The 12,678-nt window shown below is 38.2% G+C and overlaps 1 protein-coding gene across 4 annotated transcripts; it reads right to left on the bottom strand.

The window, feature by feature from the left end:
- Positions 1-627: 627 nt before the first annotated feature.
- LOC104898230 (protein SCAR2) lies at positions 628-11,455 on the bottom strand. 4 transcript variants are annotated; one of them, XM_010685277.3, is made up of 9 exons: positions 11,015-11,455; positions 8,861-9,024; positions 7,933-8,056; positions 7,670-7,799; positions 6,098-6,159; positions 2,137-6,007; positions 1,366-1,995; positions 1,162-1,266; positions 628-1,051 (listed from the first exon to the last, which is right to left on the bottom strand). In XM_010685277.3, exons 1-9 carry the CDS (start codon positions 11,167-11,169, stop codon positions 995-997), a joined length of 5,298 nt encoding a protein of 1,765 aa, XP_010683579.2. In that variant the 5' UTR covers positions 11,170-11,455; the 3' UTR covers positions 628-994. The 4 variants fall into 4 exon arrangements, with proteins under 4 accessions (XP_010683579.2, XP_057252338.1, XP_057252339.1 ...); XM_057396355.1 differs by having other exon boundaries at positions 6,098-6,156; XM_057396356.1 differs by lacking the exon at positions 8,861-9,024 and having other exon boundaries at positions 11,015-11,137.
- Positions 11,456-12,678: the final 1,223 nt, after the last annotated feature.

The following is a 12,678-nucleotide window of genomic DNA, read 5'->3' as shown; positions in this document are numbered from 1 at the left end:
AGAATGTGACTAACTTCAACCCAAATCGATGCGATTATTGTCAAACTTATGCGATTTTCAGCAATAACTGCAATAAACTGAAATGAAACTGAAAATAACTGCAATATTTTTTAACTACTATAGATTCAACCGTTGGTTGATTTGACTGTTTGGGTAAAAACTAGTTTAAACTGCAATTAAACTAAAACCGGAAAGAAAATAACTAAGTTAAACTAAATTGAAAAGTTATATTAACTGAACTGAACTGAATTGAAGTGTTAATAATTTTAACTGTTGTAAACAAAACTGAACTAAACTGAATTGTTTTGATATAATCATAATTGAACTGTTGAACTGAATTGACACCTCTAAACATATTAGAAAGGTAATGTAGCAAAGATTTATAGCAAGGTTAAGAGCAAGCTGCAATCCAAAAGAGTAACCACAGGCAACACAGGCAATTCTGACAAAATCATACTGCATGATCAATAAATACAAAGATATTTTGAACACATTTATGTAGTAAAAAGTACAACTAAAAGGCAAAATGCTGGATCCTTAAATTCTCAACGAATGAAACAAAAACAGAGATGGAAAATCACCCCATTTTGGCTTTTTCCACTACGGGAGGAAACTGAAGCCACGGAATATGCAGAGGACCATCTTGATATATGAACACAAAATTTTAGAACAATATCGACAAGGATATACATCAGTCTGATGCCACACATCTCTGTCAAAATTCGAAAAACTAATACAAAACAATATTAACATTGAATTGCGCAGAAGGGCAAACCTAAAGACGCGCTTACACGCAGAACCTCAGGCAGCTCATGTATGTATATTGTTACGTTCCTATGCAGTGGCACGAAAAAATGAAAACAAAAAGAGACACTATACATATATCTATGTAGGGTAAGGTACAAAACTACAACCACCCTTAAATCTATTTACTGATGGGGTACATATAATTTCAAACAGCACTGACAAATTGGCAAAGTGGGTTGTAGTTGTATCAACTATCACTCCAACTATCACCATCATCATCATCTTCATCGCTTCCAGCCATTGCCTGTTTTGAATTGTCAATGAGATCGTTAGTATGTTTAACATAGCATGAACACTGAACTCTAGATTGGACAGCTCAAAATTCTTATGGACAATTTCTGAGCACGGACGTACCTGGCGGATAGTGCTCGCTTTCTCCAAAATGGCAGCAACATTCAAATTTGTTCTTGGACCTTGAATGTTTGGTCTAGTTACAACTGCTGGTTTCAGACTGAATGACTGATGGAAAGAAAATTCATCAGTTATTTATTAGTTTTAAACACTGGTTAGGATGAGTTGGATCATGAAATTTAGGAAAAATGCAATCTCAGGGCATACCTTGTTTCTTATCTGTTCAAACAAAGAGTCTCTCTCTTCCGGCTTTTCTCCAATCAGAGGATGTGCCCTTTCAGCTACCTTTCTCAACTGCATCCGTGGAGATTCTGTTTCTTCAGCTTTCAGTTCAAGCTCCTCTCTAACCCTTTCCCTGACCTTTCTCAACTGCACCCGTGGAGATTCTGTTTCTTCGGCTTTCGGCTCAGCCTCCTCTCTAACCCTTTCCTTGACCTTCCTCAACTGGGCCAGTGGTGATCCAGTTTCTTCAACTTTTGGCTCAACCTCTTGTTTCGTCTTTTCCCCTACCTTTCTTAAGTGCAACTGTTCCAGTAAAAACTCCCTCTCTTCAGATTTTGGCTCAACTGAGGGTTTAACCCTTTCTCCTACCTTTCTCAACTGCAACTGTTCCAGTGAAAACTCCTTCTCTTCAGCTTTCTGTTCAACTGGTGGTTTTACCCTTCCTCCCACCTTTCTCAGTTGCAACTGTTCTAGTAAGTATTCTCCTCCTTCGACTTTTGATTCCACTGGTGGCTTATTCCTTTCCACCTTTCTCAACTGCATTTGTTCCAGTAGAGACTCTCCCTCTTCCGACTTTGATTCCAATTGTGGCTTCGTTCGTTCGACCTTTCGGAACTACACAAACATAGAAGATATAAGAACACACCATGCTATGTAGTATGTACAAAGTTCTTTACTTTCTTTTATATAAATAATAGAAGAAACCCTCAAGAGAGAAGTAAAGAGTTTACTACATGCATGAATTCCAATACAAACCTTGCTTTTGTCAATAGCAACAACCTCATCAATGAGAGGGTTTCTAGGTCTAGGAGGTTTCTTCTGGAAAGTTCCATTTATATTGGCATCTGCATGAGTTGGAACTGCGTCATATGCACTTGACCACGTTATTCCCGCTTCAGGAGCTGCCAAACCTGGGGATGGCTGGTCCACTGTGGATGAAAAGATGGGTTGTACGTAAGAGTTCACTGCTTCTTTTTCCGACACCTGGGAACCAAGTCCATGCAGCTCATTTCGGATAGCAGTTTCAGCAATGCCTTGGGACTCCACCGTAGAAATATGCTCAGAAATGCCGCCTTCAATCGATGATCCTGATTCAGGTTGATCCACATTAGCCTTAAAGGATTCTTCAAAAATCTGGGTGCCATTCATTGACCTTAATGAGGATAAAGAGGCCACGAACGGTAGATTGTCTTGTCTTCCAGTTATACTTGTGTTAGCATTGGAAGAAACTTCAGGAACCATAACCGGCATTGGCGGTGTAAACATTCCCTGCTGTGTCTCATAACCATCTGAGTTGGAGATTGTTAAAGGGACAGTAGAGGGTAAATTGTTTTGTCTTTCAACTGTACTCGTGTTAATCTCGAAAAAACTATCAGTAACAGAAACTGGCATTGGCGTTTTGAAGATTCCTTGCTGTGTCACATAATCATCTATATGACCCAGCTGTCCCTCACTCGTAAATGTCCGAGCAATAGCCTCAGTTCCATAGTTACTAATTGGTGGTGTCACTGGTTGGAGAGGAGCTATCGTATAATGTACTGCTGGTAGGGCTATTGGCAGGGCCCCCGGTGGGATCGAAGCAAGTGTACTGGTCCCTGCCGCTAAGGTCACTGGTTGGAAAGAAGCAAGTGAATGGTGCACAGCTGGTACGGTCATTGATTGTACTGGAGCCATGGTATGGTGCATAGTCGTCAAGCTCATTGGTTGGACTTGGACTGGAACAAGTGTATGTTGTACCATTTGCCTCTTCGGTGGAGCAGCAGCAGAATTTTGGAACCTGCCTAGTCTCCATTGCATAGGAGGCAAAGGAGGCAGAGACGGTGGCTCTAGGTTAATTTGAGGTTCAGCTGGACGCATTCCAAGATCAGGAATACCTTGTTGATGGGGAGGCTGGCCTGAGTTTTCTACCTGGGTGGCTTGGTTAGCAGCAGCATTAAGCATGCCATTGCCATGGAAGACTTCACTGGAGGTCTCCAGTGTATGATCAGTCGACTGTAGTGAATTTTTTGACATTACGGGTTGGTTATCATAATGTAAAGCAGCAACTCCTGCAGTCTCTTTTCTCTCAACATGGTGTGCTTTCAAGAGCTCATAGCCAAGTGGATCCAGGTCTTTTACCTCTTGCAGATGGATCTGGTGGGAGGAGGCTGACTTCAGATGTTCGCTGCTATTTTCAGAAGCTAATGAGGCTCCAGGCAGTGATTCTTCAAATGATATCAAAGATGAGGATAGAGGAATCCCATTGTGATGGTTATCATCAGCAACAGTTGCTATATGCTCCACCTTATCCACATTATGAACCAAATCTGAACCATTCTCAGCTACTAATACACAATCAGAAATATTAGCATGTTTAAAAGGTATGCTAAGAGGCGATGCATCACGAGAAATAATCAGGTCCTCATCACCATGCTGGTCTGCAGTAGCATGAACGCTGGCCTCACCAAGCGAGGTTGCTGCTTGAGAAACAGGATCAACCACGAGGCTATCTAGCTCGAACGCCTTTGTTTCCTCTGGATATGTGGAATTGGAATCCTGACAGACAGGCTCCATATCCAACAAACCAGCATGAAGAGCAGCTTCAACCCCATCATCGTCAACAGAGACAGTGCATCCCGTACAGGTATCATTCCCGGGATATTGCTTACGAACTTCATCTTCCTGTATAGTATCCATTGCCTCTGAGGGAATGTTCAGCCATTCATGTTGAGTTTCCAGAGGATCTGGAAGGGGAGATTGCTTTTGCACCAAGAGAAAATCATCTGCAATTTTTTCATTTGCAGAGACACATCTCACACTATTGGATTCCTCCCTGGAAGATGCAGCAACAGCTATATCAGCTTCTAAAGGCCCACACTCAGGGACGACTTCTGTGTCGGTAATTGCAGAGGAAGAAAATTCTTGTGTACAAGATTGCAACTGATTGGAGATGTCGGGCAATCTCCCAGCCTGGTCAACTAGCGAAGCAGAAGATTCTCTCTCCTTACTCACAGCAGTACTATCTTCTATATTAGGATCTTCTGAAGAGCATGGGCGGTCTCCCACTGCAAAATCAAGAGAAGATGTACGGCAAGGATTTGTTTTGCTGGGGAGCAGCTCTTGTATTCCAATATTTGCTGCAGAATTTGAGAAAGAGTACAAATCTCTTGAATTAACTTCAGTTGATGGAACAGAAAGGTGTTCATGGGTCACATATATGGAGTTTGTCTTCTCTGGAGAAGTAGGATCAGAAACAGGTAGATGTTTACTAGGCGGTCCACTGTCTGAACAAGCATTAACAGCCTCTCTCAAATTATAATCATGTCCTTCAACCAACAAACCATAAGAACTATTTGACGGACCATGTGAGGTATCAGAGTATACACTAGAATTCTGATCATCATTGTCACGGATTGAAGGTTCAACACTAAAATGATTCCCGCTATCCTCCATAGCGTCAGAAAATGTTTTATGGGATGGTAACATAGCAGTTTGATTAGCATGCCATCGATCTGTTTCTCCAACGACAGCATCACGATTGGAAGGGTCTTCCCATTCTGAGCCCGTCGATGGATTCTTTTTCAGACAAGCTTCCATATCTACAGGCACAGCTTTCTTATTCAAATCTGCAGGAGATGAAGCATTTAAAGCTTCACCAAACTCCTGCTCACTCTTCAGAATGTCATCACCTTCAAAATGATCAGTACTGGCTGCTACATGCTTTTCTCTCTCTTTTCTAAGAATCTCCTCAGATGTAGAATGATGGTCAAAACACATATTGACAGAATCTGAGGTAAAGGCTTGAGTAGTGGGAACAGCCATAACTGCTGTATCAAGACCAGGTGTAGTCTCAGTCACAGTGTTCACACTATTTGAGCATGAAGAACTCTGCCTCTCCTCGCTATAAATGTAGCCATCGTCTGATGTAGCTGAGTTCCCCACTGATTGTGAATCCATAGAAACACTTTGTAGCTCCCGTTGTCGTTCACTTCCATCAGAATCTGCCACAGCGGGTTTATGGTTCATATAGCGTGGAAATTTCTTACATTCAGAATCTGTCTCCACTTCGGACTCTATATTGGCAAGGGCATCAACATAATTTTCAATCTCACTAGCACCATCATCAAAATCACAGGCCTCATCAACACTCACTTCTGACTTGCTTTCTCTATCTGCGATATCTTCACCATTCACCATCTTCTGAATAGTTTTCATGTCATGGCCATGAGTTTCATGGTTAAGTCCAGGCACTTCCATAGATTTTCTGTCATTTTTTAGATTCAAACTTTCCTGATAATATTCAGTTATTGATGATTTGACCACAGTTTCCCTAGCATCAGGCGACGAGCATAAGCTTCTGTCATTCCGTATTGACTCTTTTACAGGACTCATGGCACCAATCTCTACTATTTCAAGACCTGCTTCACAAACATTATCTGATGTCCAAGTCAGTGCTAGGGGGTCAATACATATTTCATGAAATTTTTTCTGCTCTTGCGGACCAGTATCCAGAAATTTCTCCATATAACTTCTAACATTATCCTGATCAAACAGAGATCCAGTAAATTGCCTCTTCTTAAGTTTCACACGACGTGCAGGATCGTTAACACCACTCTCGATACGCTCTTCCAGAAACAGCTGATGCAGTCTGCACCAGCAAAATTATCAGTCAACATATATCAGTTAAGAATCTTTACATAGAAATAATGAAGCACCTATGTAAACAAAGCCTTCATACTTGGCATGTGAAGACGGAAAGGATTCCGGAGTATCCCCATTTCTCCAGCGTGGTCCCCTCTTCTGGTACACAACCAAGACACAACTTAAGAAAGACATGATTTAATAAAGGCAATGATCCAATAGAACCGACTTGGTTGCGGGAGGGGGGAAAGGAGATTGCCTCTTACTGTCTTACATTCAAGAAATGAACCAAAGAATTCACGCAGCTAAAAGGCAGAGACCAAAGACTGATTAAGTTAAGTTTTAGACCAATAAAATCAAGGTGGCGCTTAATTAATCTGCAAACCATTTCTCTCAAGCGGCACACTCAACACAGCAGGACAGTGCCCATACAGAAACTTTAGCAAAACAAATTAAAATTCAACATATAATAAGTTGCCACCATGTTCCCACCAAAAACCATTATTGGTAGTTCAGAAAAGTAGAAAACACACTAACTTAGAAACTGAGGTTCAGTTCCAAACTTCCAACACCTCCGTATATGAGACAAAGCAAGTAATATGATGGAATAAGATAACACTTGCTCTCTCCATCTCTAGATAAACTTCCTACTCACCTTCTCAGGTGTCTTTATATAAAATTCCTACTTCTACTTTTCCGATTTAAGGTGTGTTGCCCTGTTATTTTGGGCCCAACTTTCCCACTCACTAGCCGTTATCAAACACACAAGTAATACAATCTCCCTCTCTTTTTTGTTGACTTCCTGACTTGCCTTGGCACTCGTCTAGTTCGACCAGGAATAAGAGACAGAGGTAGTATTTAGTAGTACCTGAAAATAGTATTCGCGATTTGCAGGTGTCTACCCACAGGATAAACAAAACTGAATATACAATAGCTTTATTTGCTCCCAAAGGTTACATAAACAAGTACACAAGGGTTTTTAGGAAGGAACAAGTTGCAATTGTAGAAAGGAGAGCAGCAATGACTTTAGTTATTTCCAGTATGCCATGAGACGTTTTGACATATATGCCACGAGCAATGCAAAAAGAGGATCCTGAAACAATTTCATCAGCCTTTTTCTCCACCAGCGTATAATAGCCCATTTCTACTCAAACCCCTCCCAATCTCCAGGCACAGAACGGCAGCCCTTAAAAAGAGCAAAGCAAAAAAAAAAACAGAGACCCAGCAGAAATACAAATTTACCCAGAAAACCCACTTTTGTTCTCCGTAGGCAGAGTCCACTGGAACTGCTATCACACAAGAACTAACCAAACCTCCCCCCATCACCAGGTTGCCATGTTCCATGGGGCCTTTGTTATCACCATAAGCTGACCTCAAACACTTTCTCAATCACTAATTTAGCCATTTCTATGCTCCCCTAATTATTTTTCCACAAAGTTCTAGAGGGATGAAACTATCAAAGGCTTGACTAGCATGTTTGAAGCTAACATGCAGAGGTAACATGTTTGACACAGAGGGAAAATACTCGATAGGCTAATACTGTTACTGCTGCCAATTCACTAAACATAGATAAAATGAAAAATCAAGCAAGAAAAGCAAAGCCAGATATACTCTTGTCACTTCATCATAACTTGTTTTTCAGCACAATCAACTTTCGTCAGTGCTGTACCTTTACTCTTCGAGTTTTCTTTTCTCTTTGTCCTTCTAGTTTTCTACCATTTGATGATGTTGAATTTATTTTGAAGGATGATGGATCCGTGAAGCGTTTCAAACAAGCACCAGCCCCCGCAACATCAAACCTGCAATGTGTTAAGTACTTAAGCCACCAAAAACACAAAAAACGACTTATCCTTCTCTATGGAGAAATTCATAAAAAAGATATGGAGAAATTCATTTAAAAAAAAAAAATCTTTTTAAGAAAAAGAAACTTACTTGTCAAGAAGAAAGAGACGAGGAGGACCACGACACTCCTCATATGAGTCCATTACAAATCGAGGTAAATCTCCTCGAGTAACCAAACTCTGATCCATACGAAGATTAGGATGCCAGTCAATACCTGCAACAAACATATACGAGGTGATCACCAACCCAAGCTTTACTTGCTTTCACAGAACAACAGGTTTCTCTGGTGAAAAATCTAAGGAACATTCACAAATGGTCTCAATACTTAATAACATTGTTAAAACTTTATCCACAACTCATCCAGATAAAGTAATGTAAATCCTCAAAAGGCAATTTGATACACGGATTCTATCACGCATACAGGGAATGATCATGATAAAGTAACAAATTCCGTAACAGATTGCCACTAGACAGTACATAGACAATAAGCATCCTATTTATCAACAATGAACTGATTTAGGCCAACTAGACAGATTTATTCCCAATGATGAACAAAACAAATTTCCAAAATAACCTGCTTTTTGACAGGTTTCAAATGAAGGGAGCAGGAGCTTTTGACCTATCATATAAAACCATGATATTTCTCAGTTCTCACAACGCCAATACCTATAATGGGCTACGTAGAAAAACAGATGCTTCCTTTCTATTGAAATTGTTGAGGAACTGTTTCCTTTAGACCCTTGATAGATTGATGCTTTGGTAGACACTTCTAGCAATAAGAAGCACGATATACATAGGATTAATAAGTTCAAAATTGGACTACAAAAAATAAAACATGCAGATTCTAGTATTATTTATGATTAAGTGCTCATCCTGGTGTGCGTGAAGATGCCATAGAACTAGAAAACATCTAGCATTATTGTACTCAATAATAGAACTCATTACACTGTAACAAGAAATGCACACTTCATCATATTGCTAGTTAGTTGTATGAAGATAAGAATTCTACAAGTTCTACCTGAGTTGTAGAGAAAAGATGTATGGCTGGTTTGTGAGAGGAGAGTCCTTTCTATTAAAGGAAATTCAGCTTCTAGTTGCTGGACACGAACAATTAGACCATGACTCCTAGCAGCAGTAGCCATAACTTCTTCATGCAAGTCATGAAATATTTCAGCAGCAAACCTTGAAAATATCAGAAGCAGCAAATAATGAGACAACATAATCTTGCCAGCTAAATATAAACGATCTTTCATATAAGGAATTTTGTGATATTGTCCCCACAAACAAGAAAAATTTAGAAGAAACATATACACTTGCCAAATGGTCTTTTCTCTCAGAATAACGTGAGCAAATTAATTATGTGAGCAAAGACCTAGGTTTGTGCCAAAGTGTGAAAGCTGCAGTTTCTGCCTTAAGGTCTGCACTTTGTTTACGTAGTTGTACACTTGTACTGCATGCCCAATGCAAATTGTCCTCCTCTTGGTCAAAATGGTTCATTTTAGTCCTACATCAGAATAGATCCATGATGAACAAGGTTTGGAAAAAGGCTGGAAGGACAATAATACACTTCAAAAGAAGTTCCTTTAGCTTAATAGTGCTTTTTATTATCAAAATATACCAGGCTTTGACAATATGCCTAGGCTCTTACACAGATAATCATTACCATACAACTTGGTAACAACTATATTCTCTATTTCTTATAGCTCAGAACAGAAAAGTGATGTCTCAAATATCGTACTAGAGATATTAATATTTTCTTTGCACTCTTTGCACTGCTACAAATCATGGCAGCCTCCAAATCCTACATGCTTCATCCAACTGTATATCGGCAATCTTCTATCCTACGTAGAACAAACATCATCACACAATTCTCATCTTTTCACCAAAAAGGGTGCCCTTTGGCTTTATCTACCCATTCCATCAATGTTATTCAACTTAGTACATAGCAATATCCTCTAATAGCTCAAGTTATCTTTCAAACAGCATATATCCAACTCTTTATTGGCATAATTCACCCCAATTACGCATTAGGATGCAAATCATCACAACCTTCAAATTGTTTCTCCAGGGTGCTAGGGTGCAATTGGCTTACGCGCCAGGAAACATCTCCAGCATGACTCGCTTCCTCTGGCAGTCGAAAGAACTCCCACTTCTCCTCATAAAAACCTCAAGTACAATAACTCAATAACTATACATTCATCTTAGTACCTCATTCTGAATAAAAGTTTATGATCTTAAAGCTTAGCTACCAACAAGAGTAATATGATGAGAAATGTTTTCGTATACCTAATCACAATTGGAAAGTAACTATCATTTAACCGTCTTTAAGAGACCTACTAGGATAGATAATTAGCTAAAGTACCATATTTGTAACACACTTTAAGATCTTCTCGCAAGTTAATGCAAGTATATTCAATAAAATTTGGTCCATATCCAAGCTGATCTTCTCGTTCTATGTCTTTTCGTTCTTCTGTAAGTATATCCTACAAATACAACAGAATTTCTCCAAATAACACTCAACCAACAAGGAAAAAAGAGTCAAAAAAGAAAAAAAAATCTCGTTCTATAGCGTTTTATTCTTCTGCAAGTTTGTCCTTTAATCCTACAAATACAACTGAACTCCTCCAAATAACACTCAACCAACAACAAAAAAAAATTACCAGGAACAACATGATTGTAATATTAAGCGCTAATTGCTAACACAATCTGAATGAATATCTCCTTTCACAATGGAATATCCTCAAGGAGCAGAATCATAAGTACTTCCAATTACCAAGGATGTCTTGGCCTAGTGATTAAGATTGAGGTGTTGTGAACGACAGGTCACATGTTCAAATCCCCTCCCCTTCTTTGTACTGCCTTCGTAGCTCATATGGATCAAAAAAAATAAGTACTTCCAATTATAGAAACAAAAAAAAAACAAATATACTTCAAATTCAAACAAACGCATCTAATTCCGCAATGTCCGCAAAAAATCGCGTTTACAGCAAATGTAAATTAAAACCTCAATCCAAAAAGTCGAGTTCAAGCAGATCTCAGCTAAACATGAATTCATCACACAAATAACCAATAAAAATAAAATCAAATCATTCAAAACTCAAATTCAAACCCTAACACATTGAAAACATAGAAATTGAAAACAGAGAAATTGAAAAAAGAGGGAGAAACTAACTCAGCTAAGTCACCGAGTTGGCGAAGAACGCCAACAAGACCAGCCATTGCAACACCTTCAAGAAGAGCTTCAGGATCATCTTTATCAGCAACTTTATACAACTCTGGATCCGCTAAACTGTATTCATTCCTTATCTGATACCTATTCAATGGCATTCTCTTTCTCTCTCCTCTCAAACTCAAAAAATTACTCAATTAATCTTCAATTGCAAACCCTAATTAACTCTACAACTTCGTCTTCTTCGTCGTCGTCGTCTTCTTCCTCTGATGATGATGATGATCCTTCGAATTGAAAGCTTTTCTCAGAATTCAAGGTTTCAACCATGAAAAAAATGGCAACAAAAATGGCAGCTGAAATTTATTTATAAAGTGAGAAAGAGAGAACAAGGAGGAGAGAGAAAGTGGCTGAAAATGGAAGACTGAAAGAGTGACAGTAAAAAGGGAGGTAGAATTAAAATTTGTTTATTTATATTCCTTCAGTATCAATATATAGTTATTGTTTTTATTTTGGAGGTAAAACTTAAAAATTTTCACTAAATATTTTGGGTAATATCTCTTTTCGTTTTTTGTTGTTTATATTTGCTTATTTGGATTTTTATGTGAGAAGAAATTGGTCAAAGTAGGAAGAACTTTCGAAAATAGAGGGGTATTAAAAAATACTCCTTTCGTTCCAAAATATTTCCCATTTCATTTTGCACAGTCTCCAAGATGTACCTTTGACTTACGATATATTCTATTTCTTATTAGTAAAATATATAAAAAGTTGATATTACGAATTTATACATTGAGACGAATCTAACAAGACCCTTCATGAATATGTTCTTTTGTATATGTTAGTAAGAATATTTTGCTCAAAGTTTTTATAATTTGACTCCCAAAATAGAAACGGGAACTATATTTTAGGACGGAGGGAGTATATAATTACGTGGAATCTTCTTAAATTTGTCTCAAAGTGTACATTCTTGATACTTTTTCCATTTTTTTTATATGTTATACTTTTAAAATCACATACTTTTAGACAATTTTTGAAAAGGAGAGGAATAGAAACAAAGAAAACAAAAGAATCGCATGTGAACATGTGATAGAAGACTAGAAGAGAGATATGGAGAGTTATTATCTAAAATGAAAGTGAAAAAGAGGAGAGAGAAAGTGGCTGAAAATGGAAGATTGAAAGAGTAACATTAGGCTATGTTCAGTTCACCTTATTTTTGCTTATTTCAGATCTAATCAGATCAGATCAGATCAGAAAAAATAAGTTCAGATCAGATCAGATCTGTCAGTTTTAAAACTCATTTTTACTATTAAATATCTTTCATTACATATTAGTAAAAAATCATATATTGATTAAATATTAACAAAGTACTTACTGAGACGAATCAAATAAGACATATGTGACTATATTTTTTCTTATAATTAGAGAAATAGAAGATAAGATCTTGTAATCAGTTAGTTCAGAAAAAATAAGTTCAGATCAGATCAGATCAGAAAAAATAAGTTCAAATCAGATCAGATAAGTTCAGATCAGAAAATTTCAGGTGAACTAAACATAGCCTAAAAAGGGAGAGAGAGAAAAAAGGAAGATGAAATAAAATTTGTCTTTTTTGGCTTTAAGGAATTAAATTTTTGCAGATGGAATTAAAGAGAGGAGTAAAATGTTGGGGGGAA

Source organism: Beta vulgaris, chromosome 7, assembly GCF_026745355.1.
Source record: "Beta vulgaris subsp. vulgaris cultivar EL10 chromosome 7, EL10.2, whole genome shotgun sequence".
Taxonomy (NCBI): Eukaryota; Viridiplantae; Streptophyta; class Magnoliopsida; order Caryophyllales; family Amaranthaceae; genus Beta; species Beta vulgaris.
This window is presented reverse-complemented; position numbering and strand designations above follow the sequence as displayed.

Excerpts from the sequence above, each read along its gene's own strand:
- LOC104898230 (XM_010685277.3), bottom strand. The coding sequence starts at position 11,169 with ATGCCATTGAATAGGTATCAGATAAGGAATGAATACAGTTTAGCGGAT. Across the intron at positions 1,996-2,136 it reads TTGCTATTGACAAAAGCAAG|TTCCGAAAGGTCGAACGAAC; the intron begins GTTTGTATTGGA and ends ATGTTTGTGTAG. Across the intron at positions 1,267-1,365 it reads TTGAACAGATAAGAAACAAG|TCATTCAGTCTGAAACCAGC; the intron begins GTATGCCCTGAG and ends TCTTTCCATCAG.